This window comes from Equus przewalskii, chromosome 1 (genome assembly GCF_037783145.1).
Source record: "Equus przewalskii isolate Varuska chromosome 1, EquPr2, whole genome shotgun sequence".
Classification (NCBI taxonomy): domain Eukaryota; kingdom Metazoa; phylum Chordata; class Mammalia; order Perissodactyla; family Equidae; genus Equus; species Equus przewalskii.
Window position 1 is genome coordinate 2625853 of NC_091831.1, and position 20472 is coordinate 2646324.

Below are 20472 nucleotides of genomic sequence, written 5' to 3' on the forward strand. Positions count from 1 at the left end.
CCCCTCAAAATTGATAAGGTGGGGTCATACTCCCCGGAACCTCAGAATGCACCTTATTTGAAAATAGGGTCCTCGCAGCTGTAATTAGTTAAGATGAGTTCATGAGGGTGGGTGCTAATCCACTATGACTGGTGTCCTTATAAAAGAGGAACTCTGCACCCAGACACACGCACAGGGAGAGAACCCTGTGGAAGATGAAGGCAGAGATCAGGGGGATGCGTCTACAAGCCAAGGAACCCCACGGATTGCCAGCAAACCCCCAGCACCTGGGGGAGAGGCCGGGACCAGATTCTCCCTCACAGCTTCCAGCTTCCGAAGGAACCAGCCCTGCCGACTCCTGGTCTTGGACTTCTGTCTCCAGACTGAGACAGCACATTTCTGCTGTTCAGGCTTGGCGCTCGGAGGCATTTGTCACAGCAGCCCTCGGAGGCTGACGCAGGCGCCCTGGAGTGCAGGTTCTGCCGCCAGGCCCGCCTTGTAGAGTCTGAGGACGCAGCTCCATGTCTGGAACGTGGAAGACTTGTGACGGAGGGGAAGTATGGCTGGAACCTACAGATGTCACAGTCTGCGTGATCTCGGGCAAGGGGCCTGCCCTCTCAACCTCAGTTCTCCATCTGTGAAGTGGGAGTAACGCAAGCACGTCCCGCAGAGAGATTGGTACGCGTGGGATGAGAAAACGTGCTGTTATTAATAATTGCCTCCAGCGCTGCCTTGCTGGCTGTGCTGTGCAGCCCACGAGGAACGGCCGCAAGGGCCAGCAGAGCATCTGGCCTGGAGTGGACACTGACGTGGAGCGAGGGCTGCTCCCGGTGCTGTGATGGCGCTCAGGGGGCGGCGAACTGAGCTGCATTTGGGAGGGAAGACGGGAGGGAATAGAACGCCAGTGCTGCTTAGACAGGCATCCACAGCGTGGAGCCTGGTCATGGAGCCCCTACCACACAGGCTTGGAGATGCGTCAGGGCCCAGATGCACAGACGGGATGGCCAGACAGGAACTAGGGTCACAGCATCACACGTAAACCTGCATTGACCTTGCAATGTCAGCAGGCCAGGGAAAAGAAGGGGCTCTGTCTGTAAGGCAATGAGAGATACTCATGTCACTAATGCTCTCCTGAGAGCTTCCGTGAAGGATGCAGGATCTTGTCGCATTTGCTTTCCACATTAATGCCATCCTTCCCTTCAGGCGGCATCCGTCATCGCATGCCCCACCTGGGATAATGAATAATTTTGAAAAGCACATCAAGGAAATAGGCATTCAGGAATCATTTCATGTCCAGGAAGACGTTTCTGAAGCATGTTGGGAAGATGCAGGCCGGCGGGCCTCAGCTCTGTGAGGACTTGAAGATACATAACCATGTGCCCCAGATGTAGCGCATGGCAGGGAAGCCTGCGCCCGCTGTGGGTTCCCGGGAGTACTGCTGGGAGCCATCTCCGAATCTCACACATAGGGGAGTCCCTGGCCAAGGAGACAGACGGAGGAGCAGAGACAGCGACGACTCAGGAATCAGGGTAGTGGGGACCGCAGGACTTGCCGCTCTACCCCAAACCCTCTGGGGCTCCCATTTCACGCGGGGTTACAGGCCATGTCCCTCCTGTGGCTGAGGAGATCCGAGGGTCCTGGCCCCTCTCTGTCCCCTGAGCACTGCCCCCTCACCCTGTGCTCATGCCCCACTGGCCTCCTGGTGGCTGCCTCTGGAACGTTCTAGATGCCCAGCTTAGGGCCTCTGCACAGCTCAGCCCTGGGCCTAGAATGCTCTTCTCTCAAATGTGCATGAGGCATCTTCACCTCCCTCCAGGATTTGCTCTTGGGCACCCTTTTCTAGGAGGCTGCCCTGACCCCCAGGGACATCCCATGTCTGGCCTGCCCCGTGATGGCCCCAGACCCTACCCTCACCCGGGTTTGTTTGTTGTTAAACTTCCTGAACAGTGACATCTTTGAACACACTGCCTCATTTGCTTGTTTCATAGGGTTGATTCTTTGTTACTCTCAGTCCCTCCTGTGAGCAGGTGAGCCCTGATGGCAGGGGCCTTGTATCCCCCTGCAGACACCTGCAGACACCAGCAGATGTGTGCTGAGGGGGACACAAGCGCCCCTCACAAACCCTTCCATGTCGGTGATCCTGGCTGAGCCCTACAACCTCGTGGCAGTGTCAGTGAGTGGCGGTGAATGAACTCAGGAGGTTTGGAGCTGCGCAGGCTGCCCCGGCCAATGAGGGCCACACACCGACCCCAGGAACGCCTGCTGGATGGAATTGGAACATGAATGGGACTACCGTCTGACAGCAATTTTCTGACGCTGACCTGGTATCCTACAATTTAGTTCTGATACCGACCACCCAGAGTCAGTGCAGACCCCACAGGTGAAAGACTCAGTCCCACAAGACTGCCCCCACTTCAGACACCAGCCGCAAGTGGGGCCCCAGGCCCCTCACACTTCTATCTTCCTTGGCTCCCTTCTGTTTTGGTAATGCACAGAGCTCCGGAGAGCACTAGACTGAAGACGACAGTTTCCTTACAAAGGGTACAACTCAGGAACAGCCGGATGGAAGAGACACACAGGGTGGGTCTAGAGAGGTCCCAAGCATAGGAACCTCTGTCCCCGTGGAGTCAGGGTGTCTCCCTCCTGTTCCATCAATGTGCTCACCAGCCAGGAAGCTCCCCAGCCCGGCATTGTCCAGAGATTTTATCAAAGTGTCATCACCCAGGCCTGATTGAGTCACTGGTCTTGTGATTGAACTCAGTCTCCAGCCCTCTCCCCTTCCTGAGTGTTGGGGGGTGAGGCTGACACTTCCAGCCCTGTAGTCACAGGGCTGGTGTTTCTGGTGGGTGGGGCCCCTCCTTTGAAACTACCTAAAGGCCCATCCAGAGTCACCTTGTTAGCATAAACTCAGATGTGGCCAGGTAGGGCTCCTTAACAAAGATGCCACTATCAGTCGGGAAATTCTAGAGTGTGTGAAGCTCTGTGCTGGGAACTGGGGACAAAGACCAGATCTGTTCTTCATTATCTCACAGGACCACTCTTGCCAGCACACTGCATTGCTAACCGGCCCTCAGGGGCTGGCAGCTCGGGGGCCCTGAGTGATCACTGACAATTGATGGGTCAAGAAGAAATGCCATCCAAGCTGCCCTCCCCCCAGGGAGCTGGCCTAAGGGACAGGGAGGGACAGAGTGTGGATTTAAACAAAGCCGAAGTCACTCAGCGGCCCTACTTATCAGGGGCTGCATTGCCTAGGATCCACCACAGGCCAGCCACTGGTGGGGACCCCAGACAGTGGTGGCTGAGGCACCGGGAGACAGAGATACCATGGGAGGCAGGCGAGGACTGGCTGACGTATCTGTCACTGTGACTGCTCATCTCTTTGCCCATCACCCGTGCTGGGGAGTGCACTGTCGCCTGCAGGGTTGAAGCTGGGGGGACTTGCCAGAGGCATCTGCCTTTGGCATTTTCTGCTGAACATTTTTATGAACAAGTTGGATGGAGACACAGGAGGCCTGTTTATCAAATTTACAGGAAGTGCAAAATTGGAAGGCAGAGCTAATAAGATCATGGCAGAATCAAGATGTTTAAATATTTCAACAGGAGGAAATGATCAGGATCACACTTACGTCCCAGAATTGCAGTGCTTTGAGCCATTGCAAGATCATCTTGTCTGAATCACGCGTTTTACCAAAAGTAAGATCCGGAGAGCTTCCATAATTCACTCAACGTTTTACAGCAAACTGTCCTCACCTGGAGGCTCAGAAGCACCTTAAGCCCCATGTATCCATGCTTGGAATCTTCTCCTGAGCCAGGTGGTCACTCAGAAGTGGGCATTTTCTGTAGATAAGATGGAGTCACCACGGCGGCAGTCTCCTGTCTCATCCTGCATCGGTGTTTATTTCTCCTCTCTCCTCATGCTCTGCACTTCAGCAACGGTCAGACTGAATGTCTGCTACTTCTGCAAAGTCTGCCAAATGATCACGTTAGGAGGCAAGGAGGGGAGGAAGGAAGGAAGGAGGGGAGAAGGGAAGGAAGGAGGGAGAGTGGGAGCACACTGAGTGAGGAGTCGTCCTGAGGGATTAATCTAGATTATCTCATTGAACCCTCACATCAACCCCATGGTCGCCCACATGAGGACACTGAGGTGTACAGACCTCAGCATACTTGCCTAAAATTGAGGTTTGGACCTTGATCCATCCGGCTCCACAATCTGAGCTTCCACCCACATGGGTGATGCGATGACACTTGTATATCGATGCCTGAGTCAAGGGGCAGGTGCCTCAGACTCGCTGAGAAATACACCTCCCCACCGTGCACCAGGTGTGAAAACTGCAGTCTCCTGAAGCTTGGTCTCTGTCTCTCTCACAGAACACTAATAAGCCAGTCTCTTTTGAACTGTAATATGCAGCTGTTCCGTGGTTGTAACTTCATTGCTGGAGTGACCATCCCGACCTCAGGCTGGCCCCGCTGAGAGACTGGGGGTTGGGAAGAGGCGTGTCTGTGCAGCTGAGAGGGGCCCCGGGCTCACAGCAGTCCAAGTCCAGCAGCCTGAGTCCCCTCCACCCCAGGTAAACTAATTAAATTTTGTTGTCTAGAAAAGGAAAATAGCGACTGGACTTGGTGTTTAGGATCCTGTCTCACCAAGTCTGGTCTAGCGCACTGTACCAGGTAGTCTGCTGCCCTCGCACACGGGCTGCGGGCTTACCCCCCCAAGATGGATGAGCGTGTGCACATGCAACCATGTGACCAGCGGGTCAGCTGGCCATGCCCAGCAGCCGTCAGAGGGCTGAGACCAGGGCAGAACTGGGGAGGAGAGCCCCTGTGCTCCAGGGGGCGGGATCACCATAATGTCTCCAAAAGGCTGGGGGACAGAGGCAGGGAGCATGCTGCCCTTCAGAAGGAAGAGACCCCGAGCTGCAGCCCCAGACTTGGGGGCCCCAACCCTGGAGAAAGGCTGGACAACACCAAGCCCCTCTCCATCCGTACAACTGACCTGGGAAATTCCCCAGATAGTGCGTGACCCTAGTGAAGCATCTGCCGTGCGGTGAAACTGTTTCCTGACGAGAGCCCTTCCCCCTCAACACAGCTAGCAAGGCCGTGGTCCCCAGTCTGTGTACCCATGGGGACACCAACTCTCGTCCTCGTACAGTTTTGGCTTGAGCTAGTTTTATTAAAAGTATTAAAATTTCCTTTCTGTTAAGGGTTCCAAAATCATTCAGCCATAAGAATATTAGAAGTATATTTAGCAAATTTGCATTTGCTTTTGACCAGCTCTAATTGAACCGATGGCTTCACAGTCTGGAAGGCATCCAGTGGTTCTGAACAGAAGATTTTGTTGAATAAGCTGTAAGACACGATCATCACTGAGCTTACGACGCTCCTATTAGTCTTATTTCAAGTTACAACAATACTCTTCCTGTTTTCACACTTCTATTTTTAACTAATGAAAATCTATTACAAAGAAACCCTAATTATAACCTTTGGAATATCATACAATTGCAAATCCACTGCTAATTTTCTCTTTTCAAAATTCCACATATTCGCATAAGAAGCAGACAATGTAAGTTCTCCTCAAATAGTTGGTCCCTAAGTAAGATTCCCCGATGGGCTGAACGAGGGCTTTTTTTCCCTTTGCACGTGTTGGGTTAGGCTGGATTAGTCCATATTACAAGCCTGGTGAGTGAAACCCTGGTTTAACGTAGAACGTTGTATATTTGCACACATATTAAATTGGTAACTAACGTATTTCCACGGTAATACAGTGGACAGACAGTGATGGAAAAGCCAAGTGCTTAGTGGGCATCAGGAGGTGGGGACTGGCCTGGTCCTGGCCACTAAGTGATGGTACGACCTTGAGTGGCCCCGTCTCCTCCCCGGCAAATGCGGGAGTTGTGCAGACTTGCCCCGGTAATCCTGGGGTCTGCCCTGTGCACTGCAGGGTGTTTGCAGCATCCCTGGCCTCTCCTCTTCCGTGCTGGCAGCACCTTCTCAGTGGAGATAACCACCAATGTCTCCAGATGCTGCCAAACGTCCCCAGGAGCAAAGTCACCCTGTATGAGAGCACCGTGCCAGATGTATGTCTGAAAGCCCCGACACGGATGGTGTGAGCGAGTTTAACTGCCCCACTCCCGGGTGAGGCTCCTTCTGCAAAGAGGCCTAGAGCCTGGCACTTTTTAGATGCATGTTCCCTGCTGTTGCGGGACCTCCTGGCACTTAGGATGTCTAGAATGCAGGAGGCAGGATGTCACCTGCTTTTCAGGGCCCTTCTCTTTATGATGGTCAGCCTCGGTTGACCTCAGTGCCATCAGAAAGTGAAGGCTCTCTGAAACCGGTGATCTGATGATGATGGCAATGATGAGAGAACGGATTTGTACCTGTCCTTGTTGACGTCACTGGGCACGGAACCTGACAATGGAGGAATGTAGGGCAGGGCCAGGCCAGGAGGAGACCCAGCAGAGGGATCATTCGGTTAGAGTGGGGCTGCCTCCCAGGCCGGTGTAGGTCAGGTCTGTGCATCACGGCCGGGAATAGGCTGCATCAGAGGGGACAGGGGTGGCAGCTGGTGGACCCTGCTCCCAGGCAGGACCAGGTTGGGGCAGAGGAGGGGCGGGCATAAGAGTAAGTGTTCGAATTTGGCCAAATGTTTTCATCCAGCAGCAACTGTCAAGATGTGTTAGAAGGAAGTTTCCAGATGCTTCTAGAATAAGGTATAGCATCATAAAGAGATCTAGCAAATGGCCAGGTAAATAACATAATGCAAGGCATTATGGAGTTGGTGCTTAATAAGAGCGGGCCTCTCCCTTCCTTCCAGCTGCCCAGCCTGGTGCAGTCAGCTTATGGGTACCTCACCCTGTGCCCACACCGGCACCAAGCCTGCCTTGTGCCTGCTCCTACTGGTCCCGCGTTGTGTCCTGGGCCTTGGCTGTGGCCACCCCTGTATTGGGGGAGGGAACATCTCCAGGGCTCCCTGTGGTCCAACTTTCCACCATTCCCTGTGCAGACCACCCATGGCAGGGTCCCAATGTCCCCCATTGTCACTACAATCTCCCTTTTCGATTAGACCTCAGGATAAAGTTTTCTGTCCCCTGAGTGTTGATAGAATAGTTCTTCTTGTAACCATCTTCCATAATTTGTCCAAAAGGAAGGCCTTTCTAAAAGAACGGAATCAGTTATGAGCTCCAAAGATTTGCTCAAATGGGAAGGCTTGCTCCCGTGCCCCGTGAGGACTGTCTCCAGGCAGGGAGCGCTCACCCTCGGCTTCCTTCCCTGGTGGCCCTGGCCGCCCCAGTGCAGTCAATCCCCATGTGCACCCCGCCAAAGCAGTTTGTATCCCAAGAGCAAGCGTCTCTGCCTCCCACTTCGCTGGGCTGACTGCACCAGGCTTGAAAACATTTCAAAGTACCTTTGCTTCTCAGCTCCCTGGAGAGTGTTAAAGGTTGCACCGAAAAGCAGTGGGTCTCCAGGGCGTGGTTGGTTAACTCTGTGTCTTGTGCCCTGAAGGACGGAAGGCCGCGAGAGTCCTGGGCCAGAGGAGGCAGAGGAGGCGGAGAAAGAGGACAAAGTCGCCAAGACGCCGCCACCCCAGATCCTCCTGCCCCTGGAGGAGCGGGTGACCCACTTCAGAGACATGCTCCTGGAGAGAGGGGTAAGGACCTGTGCGGATAACGGCCCCTCGGAAGCCGGGACCGAGTCATCGTCCCCAAGACCCGAGGGACACTTCTGCTTCCTCACTGCGCTCTTGGGGTCAGGCTGGGGGAAATTCAGGTGTCACAGGATTTGAGGCCCAGCAACATGAGAGGAGCCCTGCTTCTTGTCTTAATGGAGAAAGGAGAGGATGTGGGGGCGTCCGGGCAGCTTTCTTGGCCTCTGAGCCCTGAACAGGGGTGGGTCTCCTGGAAGGGGTGGTGAGCCAGGACGGGTATAGGGATCGCGTGGCAGTCACAGTCAGATGCCTGCTGGAGCCCGGCCAGGATTTGGGGCCCATGCGTCCCAGAGGGACGTCCCCTGCGGTTTTCTCACTCAGGAAGACTTTCACACCTGTGGATTAGGCCACCTCTTTTTAATCAAATTAGGATCTCTTAGTTGCAGTTGACTTCTGAATCTAAGTTCGAATTTAGGGGGAAAAGAACGTTTTGTAATCAAATCTTCCAATGACTTTTGTTTCCTGCTTTGGCTTTTGGGTGTAAAATGAGCCAGATACAATAGCTTGGCCCAGTCGGGTTTCTTCATAAGATGAGACTGAACTCAGGAGGCAGTAATGGAAGCTACGTGTATCGTGAAAATTATAAGGAACCCTGTAAATGACCTTGGGAGTTCGAAAGCCAATTCCCCCTGCAGTCTGCACCGCACCCCCAACCACCGGCCCCTGCTCCTGGGCCCGCCCTCCCAACAGCAGGTGCAGCTGGGAACTGAGGCTCAGGCTTAAGGAAGAGAAAACGAGGAGGCTGCCTGTGGAGACCCCATCTCCCCCCAGAGCAGGGGGTCTGGGTGGGGCTCCTCAGAGTCGGGGCTGGAGCACCAGCTCTGGGCGGGACATGGCCCTGGGGGTACAGGGAGCCTGAGACAGTCCCAGCTCTTGAGAACTATCGAGAGGGAGGCGATGGTCCCTGCACCATGAGTTTTAATACACACATCGCTTCACCTATCTCGTCACTCACTCAGAACTAAAATACAGCCTTTGGCGCAAGAGACTGGAGGAGAAGTGGACTTGTGAACTTAAATTACGATGCAGTGGGTTAAGCCTAAATTAGCACGTACCAAGAAACACAGAAGTGCAAGACAGGGAATGCCGTGAGCACACGTGCGCATGCAGGAATAGTCGCTGGTATAGATGGAAGGCACGCTTTTCAAAAAGATGATTTTAAAAAACTTATATTTATTAGGCTAAAATTGGGTTTTGAAAATTACTGTAATCCCTCCCCATGCAAATGTTTGTTTTTCAAGCCACGGGAATGACTGGATTAAACTAATCCTCAGTGTGGAACGGCCGGGGAAGCAGCGGGCTCCTCCCCTGTGTGATGTGCGCTCCGCCAGGCCCGCTGGGACTGCACCGTGGACTGCGGACAGAGCAGGCAGCCAAGCCCAGTGCCAGGCCCGGCTCTCCCTCTGCCCTTTGCTCTGCCCCCAGCTAGTTCCATCACCTCTCTGCTCCGCTTCTCCCACTACAAAGCCAGACAGACAAGCCAATAAAACCCATTCACCCCTCGGGTGCTGAGTCCCACACCAAAGAGAGAGGGCTCCAGGGAGCATCAGGATGGGTGTGCTCCATGCTGTTCTGGCCTTTCATGTTCCTAAGCAGAGAAATGGGTCCGCTGTCTCCATGCCCTTTCTCCAGGCATCCCGGGAAGGTGCCAGCAGTGCACTTACTGCCTTGAGACCCATCTCTGCCACCCTACAGGGTTGCTCGTTCTGTGGCCCTCAGACTGACCTCATGGTCCTGGAGGCTTGTACCCAATGTCACCACTGGTCACAACCCCTGGTGGCTGCCCTGAACTCTCTCACCCGCACCTTGACCCTCCTTCCACTCTTGGCACAGGGTCCCTTTGCCTCTGCCTGCCACCCTGCCCTGGCTGACATAGGATAGCACACGACGGCTCTGTGTCCCTGCCACGTTGCCAGAGTTATCATGCGAGGCCATAGTTCCTGGAGGGGTGGACTTTCTGATGCTCCTTTGGATTCACAGTAATGCTCAAGGATTCCCAGATTCCCCCAGTGTCCCTGTAGATGCAGCTCCGGGACCAGGCTCCGGTCTTGCCACATGTGCCCTCTGACCTAGCCCAGCACTGACCCCAGAGCAGGCCAGCAGAGCCTGAGACAGGGTTTATCTTCCGTACCAGCTGCAGTTCCATCTCCTCTCCCTCTGCTCCCGGTGCCCAGAGCAACCGCAGGACAGAGCTTAGGGCATTGCACATGCAAATGCGACAGAGCAGAGTCCTGTCCCCGCAAAGGTGCCAAGGCAAGGACCCCTCTCCTCTGGAAACCTGGGAGGTGCATGCTCTGAGTTTGGTCGCCGTGGTCTGTTAGCTCTCTGTCGACACGCAGGATGTTCTCCACTTTTAGTGCATGCACCTCTTCTGATTGCAAAGACAGTGCAGATACCCATGTAATTCTGAGTGTCTGCGTAGACCCAGCCAGGCTGTTCTGGTTGAACTCCCCAGCAGGAGACATGAACTGTCTCGCTGAGACGTGAGGGCCTTGTAAACATTGGAGAAAGATAAGCAAGCGTTCATTTCATCTCATTCCTGTCTAAGTTTTCCATCTCTTTGTTGTGGAAACACTTTACCAACACAGCATTACACGGGCCTGCGTCAGTGGCAAGGGCTACTGGGAGAGCCCTTTCTCTCCCCAGGGCGCTGGTGGCCACGTCTGTGTGGTCTCTCGAGGTCATCCCAAGGGCCTTGGTTTTACTAATGAGATTCTCTGTGCGTTCTTGCCTCACTGAGGAGGGTGATTCCTTTCAGCCTTAGTCTCTTATATCTGAGGATCTTATATATATGGGAATTGGCAAGAACAACCCGGAAATGAGGAACACCGCCCCCACTGTTCTGAGTCCCCCGGGAGAAAGAGCCTGGGGTGCAGCCTCACCCCATCTTAGGAGGATTCCAGAAGAAGCCGACACGCAGCTCATGAATAGAAACGACCACTCTGAATTTACTGCCCATATTATAAAGCAAAGCCACCATTTATGACTTCTTGACTTTATAAAACAGGCCAGCAGATTTCATAAGTTACTTGTGCTCATGAGAATATGATAGCTAAGCCCATAAGATTTCTAGTTACTTAAAAATGAGGCCCAGAAAGGTCACTTTTTTCATGGACTGAGTGATTAATACGATTTTTTATTGCATTTGTTCAATGCGTCAGTTCAGAAATTCATGTACTTATGGAGTGATGAAGCTGGGTCCTGTGTCTTTCTGATAGTTTTAAAGGGCTTAGTTTGGGGTATTCTGTGGGGATTATGGATTAGGAACAGGCCTTCGGTTTGTGGTTTTGTAATATGTAAGCGATGGCTCATGGAAAGGTTTGTTTTTATTTTTTTTTTAACTAGACAAACCACAATGGAGCTTTCTTTTAAACCTCAGTCTATAAAGCGGCTGTTTTGATTGAAGAGCAGATTATTAATTGAATCCTGCCTATTTAGATAATTAAAGAATTTTTATTGAGAACTTCTTCCTTCTGCAGAGTGTCCCTCGGAGCAGGTACGGCTTTTCCAGGGGCAGGAGAGGAAAGACCTTTCCAGAACCCTAGATTTTAATTCAGGGACTCTGGGTGCTGCACCTGCCATCCTCTCAGGGGTCCCTCCATGGGTGACCCTTGGCCAGCCTCCCGCAGTGGGCAGCTTCTGGGAGACGGGCTCACACTGTGGCCAGCTCCGTGGGTGAGCCCCCAGAATTTGGGTCCGAGTCTGTGCTGGAATGAGGAACTCACAGGCCATGTGCTCATGCTGGCCGGGCCACAGTGGTCTCTGCCTGCATGCAGACGGTGTGGATCGTGAGGTCAAAGGTATAAAGTTGGTACAAATGAGGCGGAGGCTCCTTACCTGGGGTCTTCCCGCTAGCAGGCCAGTGAGAGAGGGGCACCTTCTCCCAGGCAGGACGAGGGGCAGCCTGGCTCCCCTGCTTCGGAGGCCCCTTCCCTGGTAAGTGGTGTCTGGTGCCCCTTCCCCTAGACATGTCAACAGCAGTGCCTCCCTAGAGCTGCAGTGGGCCCCAGGCCAGGACATGTGCTGGACAGGCTCCCGCAGCCTCACCTGCGAGCACACGCCCTGGAGCCCACGCCAAGCTGTGCTCCTGAGTCCTGGGCACCCCGGGGGCAGCCCCACGCAGTGACGCTGTGCTTCTGGGGAAGCTTACCTGCTCCCTGTTCCTATAGCAACTCTTCCAAATCTCCCAGGCACGTAGTAATACCGCTAATGACACAAAATTGTACTATGAAAGGAATGCACGCTTATTATAGAAAATTTGCAAAATATAAAGAGTATAAATAAGAAAAAAATCACCTGAAATCCTACCCTAAAAGGCAATTATTTTCATCAATGAGGTACATTTCCTTCCAATCTTTTTTTAAAAACATAGGCTTTTAAAAAAATGATCAAGAATAAACATTTTTATCTTATAGTACAACCGAGATTGAACTGTAATTGAACATGGCTGAACCAATTATTTTTTATATAGTTAATTTCATAAGATTCAACCAAGTTTATAAATCTGTATACTGTTTCCTCCTTTTAAGCATTTTTTAAAAGTATTAGTATAAACCTTTGGAAAACATTTTTTCTTTTTCTTTTTTGGAGGAGGATTGGCCCTGAGCTAACATCTGTGCCCATCTTCCTCCTCTACTTTATATGTGGGATGCCTGCCACAGCGTGGCTTGATGAGCCGTGCTAGGTCTGCACCCGGGATCCAAATCGGCTGACCCCAGGCTGCTGACGTGGAGCATGTGAGCTTAGCCACTGTATCACCAGGGCAGCCCCAGAAAACATTTTTGATGAGGGCACAATATTTGATTCATCATCAGTTCAAAGATCCTGCATTTCCATTCACTTAGTGTCTTTCCCAATTTTGCTGTTTTAAATAATATTCTGGCGATCGTAACGATGCATGAACTTTTGTTTGTGTGTGTAGGACTGTTTCCTACAGGCTGTCAGCATCGGATCTCTATTATCAAATTGTTTTTGAAGAAGCCTCTTTTATACAAGGTATTCTCCCGGCAGCAATGTTTGAGGGCTCCTGGGAATTGGTTTTGCCCACAGCTCCATAATCATTGAATTCTAAGAACTATAAATATTTACAACTTATTGGTTTTTGAATCTCGTTGTTCTTTTCCTTGGATTTATGTTTTCTCTTGGTTTCTATGCTCTGGTTCCTCTTTCCCGAATCTACCACCATGGCCTTTGGCGACTGAGCTCTTCGGATGCTATTAGAGTCACTCCTCCCCCGGTGTCAGATCACATTCTCATCATCAGGCTGGCTTGGGGGAATCGTGGACCACCCACTCTAGTGCTTAGAATGGGATTGTAGCTATCCCTAATGTGAAAATAACCTTCAAAAGTAACGTAAATCAGCTGAGGATGCTGTGCAATGACAGTATGAAATTTTATTTATCCATCAAAATAGGAAAAAATAGCTTCAACTGGTGAAATCTTATGATCACCAGGAGACGGGGGTGGGGGTCAGGGGTCCCCGAGTTTGGGAGAAGCAGGCAGGCCCTTTTGCTCACTTCGGAATCCACCTGCAGGTCACCTGGCCTAGTGGGAGCCCTCCATGTGCTGACCACTCCCCCTCTAAGTGGGAGGGACTGGACATCTCCAAGGGCGGTTCTCAGCCAAGGAGGGGCGGGGACCAGCAGGTAGACCCCCACAGCCCTGTCTTTGGTGGGACAGATCTCAGGCAGGTTCTGGCATGTTCTCATGACCCTTCCAAGGTTCCCCGGCGAGACTTGGCCCAGTGGCCCACTGTGGGCACATGCTCATTTGTGCATCCTCATTGGCTTTTCTCCTTCACGGGCAGCTCCCACTGTGCCTGGAATCACCTCCCAGATGCACCGCTTGCAACCAAGCCCCTGTCTCAGGGCTGCTTCTGGGAGATCCCAGAGGATGATACAGCCTCACCACCAAGAATGAGGTGCTGTGTCCGTCTCAGGCCGCCTTCAATTGTCAGGAACTCCAGAGGCAGAAATAGAAGACACGACTCTGCCTTCTAGGAAATTGGGTAAAGAGGGCAATGGCGTAAGTGCCAACTACAAAGAACAAGACGTTTCTTATCAGCCTGAGCCTGCAGGCAGAGTGGAGGGCGGGCGGAGAGGAGGGCAGAGGAAGGATGTGTAGGAGGGACGGGGCATGGCCAGGCAGCTTCTCAAAACTGAAACCCGTCCACATGGAATTGGCGTCTGCAGGGCTCCTGGGAGGTGGCCACGGGAGGCTCAGGAGGAGAAAGTCCTGGAAGGAGGGTGAGAGGGCGGGGTGGGGCAAGCTGTGGTTGGAGGTGGAAGGTGTTGGGACAAGCGTGGGAGCTGGAGATGGAGAAGCTGCGGGCAACCTAGACAAGCTCATAGACGAGGGGCCGTGGCCCCAGTCTCTGGCCCCTGGTAGCAGAGGTCTATGTGCTCAGGCTGGAGGGAGATTCGTGCACCTTCTTTTGGGGCCACGAAGTCTCCTGCGTGGCTCACACCCACCTGCCCCGGTGGTCTTGGTGCCCCTTCAGAGCCCCACACCTGCTTCCCTGCCTCCCTCCACCCAGGCCAGGAGGGCCTTGTGCTCCCCCTACTGAGGCCTCAGTGAATTTCCCTGAGGCCAGGGGACACCAGCGGGACTGAGGACAGCAGGAAGGGAAAAGGGCGCCCTGGTCGATGGGCCAACTAGCCTTCAGCACGTGCTGGGGGCTTGTCAGCGAAAGGGGCGTGGCGGGTGCCCCGGTGCCCAGCCCGGCCGCACTGCTTTCAGCTGAGGGGGTCTCCCGGGCAGCTGCAGGCTCAGGCCGCTCCTCACACACCTTGAGGAGTCCTTTCTGTCTGTCTTTGTTTTCCTCTGTGTCTCTAACATAACATAACACAACGTATGTTCCATAGGAGTTTCATCCACTTGTTTACATTAATACACTCTGTGCAGTTGTCCTGTCTCCCCCTCTGCCCAGGCGGCGCAGAGTGAAGAAAAGAGTGACTTGAGAACAGAGAGGGTGATCGTATTTCAAGTCCGTTTTCTTGTGATCAGGAGATGAGCGTGATGGTAGCAGACTGCTTCCTTCTGCAGGATGTTTACAGTCATAAAACCAGCAGGAAACGTTGCCCCTAAAGATGAAGAGTTCACGCTCTGGGTTCCAGATCTCTATTTACAGACACCAGGGAAGTAAAGAGTAAATGCAGCGTGATAGATAATCAAATTTGGTCAAAAACATCTGAAGGAAGAGGATTTGTGTTTGAGATGGGACTCATCGCTGCACAGAGACCCTGGGAACACCCAGTGCCGCGTTCCTGAGCTGAGCTGAGTGGGCAGCTGCTCTGGCTGGACCCCTACAGAGCTGGGGATGGAAGCAACGGACATGGAGGACAGCGGAGGGCGAGCAGCACAGACAGAAAGAGAGACAGACATGGTCCCCTGCTCCGCAAGGGCACATGCAGTCACGACTGCCCCCAGCTGCCCCAGGAGGACGTCAGAGGGGAGCCCCGAGCCTCCAGCATCAGCATAGTGCCTGGACCGCATGGCCAGCTGGGGTGATGAACCGGTCAGGGCTCCACAGGAGCCGCCCTTCCCCACCCCCCACCTTCCTCTCTGTTCCTTGGGTCCCTGCCCTTTTCTGTGATCCGAGGACTGACAGACACTTGAGCAGTCTTTGGTTTTGAGGATGAAAGGAGCACCTGCCTCCTTCAGGGCACCCTGCCCCTGGCTTGGGGGGACGCAAGGATCTCTGTCCCAGAGGATTGTGGCCGGTCAGACGCCGTCAGACGCTGGCAGGACTTGCATTATCCCACATTTCAGCCGTAACTGAACCCTCTCTGACCACTTTGCTGAAATAGAACCCACTCTTCTCTAAAGTCAGTCTCCAGGAGCAACAAAAGACCTTTTCCTCAGTTTTCCGAGAGGCTTTGGTGAAGCTGAGACTGAGGTTGGAACCAGTTCCATCGGTGACTTTTCTCTATGTGCACAGGACCCTGGTCACCTCTCAGTGGCTTCTGATCCAGAGTCGGCCCCTCCCATGCACAGCAGGTGGAGTGGGGGGAGCTGCTACTTTGTGGGGGACGCTTACCCGCTGGGATGGGTGCTCAGGGCAAGGTGGGCCCCACATGACGGCAATGCAGAGCCCAGCTGGCCAGGCAGCTGCCCCATTGAACCTGGGGAAGCAGCTCGGGCCAGGCCACGGGGGCCCTGGGTGCTGGCTGACCAGTCTGAGGCCTCAAGAAAGAGAACCCTTGGGAAGCAGGGTCTATGGTTGGAGGGAAAAGGACGCTGGGGGACAGGGGAGCCGATAGGAGATGGTTGTATTCATCCAGGCATGAGATGACCACCGCCAAGTGCTGCAGTGAAGAGGTCGCCATTTTGCTACTTGTTCTGGCAAAACACTTGGGGATTTTTCAAACAAGGTTATTTTCATGGAGTGAACATTGAAAACAGCTGTGAAAAGAGGGGCCTAGCTCATGCGCCCCCCAGAGAGGTACCAGCTTCTTACCTCTGAACTGCAGGCTCCCTCGGCCTGCCATCTCTCCAGCAGTGACATCTGAGGTGCAGACAGTGCCACGCAGAGAGCCCCCTGTGCCACATAGCCACAGCGGTGGCCTCTGACCCCTGCCCAGGGATCGATGCCATTTTATGGCGGCATCTGTTGGGGTTGGAAACTGCGCCCGGCCTGCGTCCACACTGCTGCTCCTTCTCTGGGCCTGTGTTTTAAAAGAAATGGGAACAGATAGCAACTCAGACGCTAATGGAGAATCAAAGGAGAGTCCGCCAGCGGGAGAAGCATGAGGTGCGGGAGGCTGGAGAAGAGAGGGCATGGCCACCAGCCCAGCCTCCAGGAACCACCTGGCCATATTGTCATGACTCTGAGTCAGAGGTGACACTCCAACGATGACTTAAAGGAGGAATGTGGGTGCCTGCCAACGGCGGGGAGCAGCACAGTCCTCCGACAGTCTCAGATACGCCATCCCACCAAGACAGAGCTCTGCCTGCACACGTGCCCAGTCCCCTGGTGGCCGGCACACTGACCACTCAGACGCTCCCGGGATTACAGTTGTTGATTGTCAGGAGGTGACCCCAAGACCCCAGAACATGCTTCAGGAGGGGAGACAGAGTCAACACATCACACAGCCAGGCTGTGGTGGAAGCACTGGACTTCTGCAGGAAAAGATCTGAAATTGGCTGAAGAATTCAGTTATTGGAGGACCAAATTACATGCAGAATGTCAGAGAATCAAAGAAGTTTCAGGCGGGACTAGGATAGAGAGCACTGCTGAGAAATGAGGGCCGTGGAAGAGAAATAATAATGTGCAATAGTCCTGGGGACCTGCTGTGTGGGCAGAGTCCCAACATGGCCCCCAAGAGCCCCACCCCTGGATGTACACATCATGAATAATCCCCTCCCTTGAGAGTGGGCAGGCCTGTGAATAAGAGGGGGGCTCACCCCATGACAACATTGCATTATGTTATGCAAGGCTGGGTCTTATATAGAAATTCTCCTTCTCCCCCCATTGTGGAGGGGACCCCTTGGCCCAGAACTAAGGGTGATCTCTCCGAGCTGAGAACTGTGCCCCAGTGGACAGCTCAATCGTTGCCCCTTGGGATGAACTTCCTGGGCAAGAGACTGTGGGGACAGAGAGGGTGGGCTTCTACCAGAAGCGAGTCACACTATTGATCGTAAATGCGGTTATCAAGAGGCTTTCTTCAGGAGCAACTCTGTCTCACAGACAGGGCTGTGCCCACCCGCAGGCAGTGGAGGGCCCATTTCACACACGGCTCTCCAGCCTTCCCTCCTGCTCCAGCCTGTGTCCCAGGTCCTGACCCCGGGCCGTCCCTCGCCCAACCACTGCCACCCTTCTCTGAACTTCAAGGGCATCTGTGATCATGGCCGTCAGGTAATCTGACAGAGGCAGTTTTGTCATTGTAAATTACAGTCATTGTGAACATAGAGAGATCTTGCCTTAAATACAGATTGTAAATTCCTTTGGAAGCAAAAAATATATAGCATTATTTTTAATATATTTTATTATATATCTAGAACTCAACAAATTCTCAACATACTGGTAGAGTTAGTTGTGTGGCACCAATTCTTCATCATATTCTGCCCTCTCTACAGGGCTAGGAACTTCTGAGATGTTCACAGATGCACATTTGATTGAGCTGAATCGAGGTTGCCACAATTTCTCTCCATAACCGCCCAAACGCACCTGTGCTCAAGTGTCCGCTGTCAGAGAACAATGAGGCACTCTGCTGGATGCTTTCCCAGAAAGTCCCAACCCCCAGTCCCTGTGATGTGTCCACGTTTCACCATGTTCTCAGTCAACTGAAAAAAATTCCTGAGTGGAGCCTGGGTCATCCAACCCAATAAAAGGGCTCATGAATATTAACAAAGGGGCTTGATTTTTATCATCGAAGTTAGATATTGTCAATTTAAAAAATCCACATGTTCTGATGTACCAAGTCAAGCAGGCATTTATTGAAATAGTACCAGGAATAATTTAACCTGTTACAAAAGTAAAAATGTGAGTGGGATTTTGGTTTTGTAAACTGCCACTTAGCTTCCCTCTCCTCGGTGCCCGGAAATTTATTCCCTGCCCAGGCCAGGGTGGCCTTCCTAAAGCACACGTCGCATCTGTCTCCTCCCATCACTCTCAAGGTGGGGTCCAGGTTCCCAAATACACCTGGGGGTATCCTGCACATCTGCGCTGTTTCTGCTGCCTCTTCCTGGCTCCTCATAGGCTCCTTCATCCCCAACCAAGTCCAACCCTTTGCAATTCCTGTGTTCCCCGTGGCGCATGAATCCTGGCCTTTGCACCCAAGGACAGCCCCGCCTGGAACATCCCTTCAGGCCCTTTCACAGGGCAGGAGGAGTATTCATGTTTCCAATAGTCAGCACCCTAGAAAACTCCTCTTGGAGGGTTAGAGGCCCCTTCCTCGTGCCCTCTTAGCTCCTAGGCGTGTCTCTGGTCCCACGCTAATTGCCCTCAGGTCGTTAGTTCACTTTCTGCCTCACCCTGGACCCTGGGCTTCCTGATCTCAGGGTCTTGATTTATTTTATCTAAATCCTCAGCACCCAGCATGGGGCATAGGTATCGAGAGTATTTACTCAGTGTTTTTAAATGAATAAATTACTTTTAAGTGACTTGAACATTTCCTGCTCTGTCAGCTGAGACAGTCCAGAGGCAGCGTCGTCCCCAGCGGTGAGCAGCTCGGCACCCAGATCGTGGTTTCTGGTACTGTTCTCAGACAGGAGGCTCCAGGGCTTCCGGGAGAATTGGCTGATTCTAGGGCTAAGGCAGCAGATGTATAAGATGAGTTGGAGCACCTCAAAGTGCCAGAAAATGAGGAAGCGCCCGAAAATAAAGTGATGGCGGTATGCCCAAAGGACACGGGGCCACCACCACTGGTCTGAGTGGCCAGAGCTGGAACAATTTTAACAAGAAAATAAAGGAAGTCATGTTGGATTATAACCCAGAATATAGAATAAATATCCATGAGTCCATAGGATATAACTAAATGACTGAATAAATAAGTAAATATGAGAGAATGGATGGATATCCCATCAGAAGATTCCAAATAACTTATATAGATGGCCCCTCCCAAGAGGTGGAACACAACCCCTTAAGTGTGGGCTGCACACAGTGACTTTCCTCCAAAGAGTGCAGCATGGAAAAGGGGAAAAAAAGAGTAAATCTGTAGAGGCGAGACCTGACAAACACCTCACCTGGTGACCGAGGTGAGCACGCACAGTGACGAGTCAGGTTGAGTACGCACTGGATGTGATGAGATGAAAATGGCACTTTGTTCTGGGGTCTTCCTGCCAAAACCCATAACCTCGGTCTAATCATGAGAAAAACAGAGAAATCCCTGTAGAGAGGTGTCTTACAAACCTGCTTGACCTTCACACCTCAAAACCGTCAAGGTCATCAAAAACCAGGAGAGTCCGAGAGGCTGTCACAGCCCAGAGGAGCCAAGGAAACAGCAGAATGAATGTCATGTGGTGTCCAGGGTGGAATCCGGGGCAGAAAAAGAAAACTAGGTAGAAACTAAAGAAAGCTGAATGAAGTGTGGACTTTTATTAACAATAGTGTATCAGCGTCAGCAGTAACAAATCTAGCCTACTAATGTAAGATGTTAACACTATGGGAAACTGGATATGGGGTGTATGGTAATGTGTAGTATTCTTGTAACTTTTCTATCAATCAAAAGTGGAAAACAAAAGTTTGTCTTTAAAAATGAGCTGCCTCAAAAAGTTTAAATATTGATTAAAAATCAACTAAAATGCTGGGGCTGGCCTGGTGACATACTGGTTGAGATCACATGCTCTGCCTCTGCAGCCCGGGGTTCCCGGGTTTGGATCCCAGGTGCAGACCTACATACTGCTCATCAAGCCATGCTGTGATGGAGACCCACATATGAAATAGAGGAAGATTGGTGCAGATGTTAGCTCAGGGGCAACCTTCCTCAAGCAAAAGGAGGAAGATTGGCAACAAATGTTAACTCAGGGCCAATCTTCCTCACCAAAAAAAAAAAAAAAAAAAAGTCAACCAAAATGACCCTAAACTCAGACTGTTTGCAAGACTTTGCCCTTGGTTATGGCCTGTGGCATTCTGAACTTTTTACAAATTTCGTTTCTCCTTTCAAGATGTGCCATTCAGATGCCACAGCTCCAGAGATATAAGCGGGGCTTCAGATCACCAGTACATGGCCCTGAAAGGTATCCAAGGGAGAAATAGTGTCATGAGTCTAGAAATTAAATCTTCTAATGCTCTAAGTATTGATTTTCTTGAAAGTTTGACATGTCTAACACTTTTATACAACGCCACATCA

General features: G+C 52.2%; 1 protein-coding gene across 1 annotated transcript in view; it reads left to right on the top strand.

The window, feature by feature from the left end:
• Positions 1-20472, top strand: part of TCERG1L (transcription elongation regulator 1 like) — a 223690-nt gene that overhangs the window by 194018 nt on the left and 9200 nt on the right. The window contains exon 9 of the mRNA XM_070560987.1: positions 7480-7624. Coding sequence (XP_070417088.1) covers positions 7480-7624 — 145 coding nt within the window. The remainder of the gene's footprint in view (positions 1-7479; positions 7625-20472) is intronic.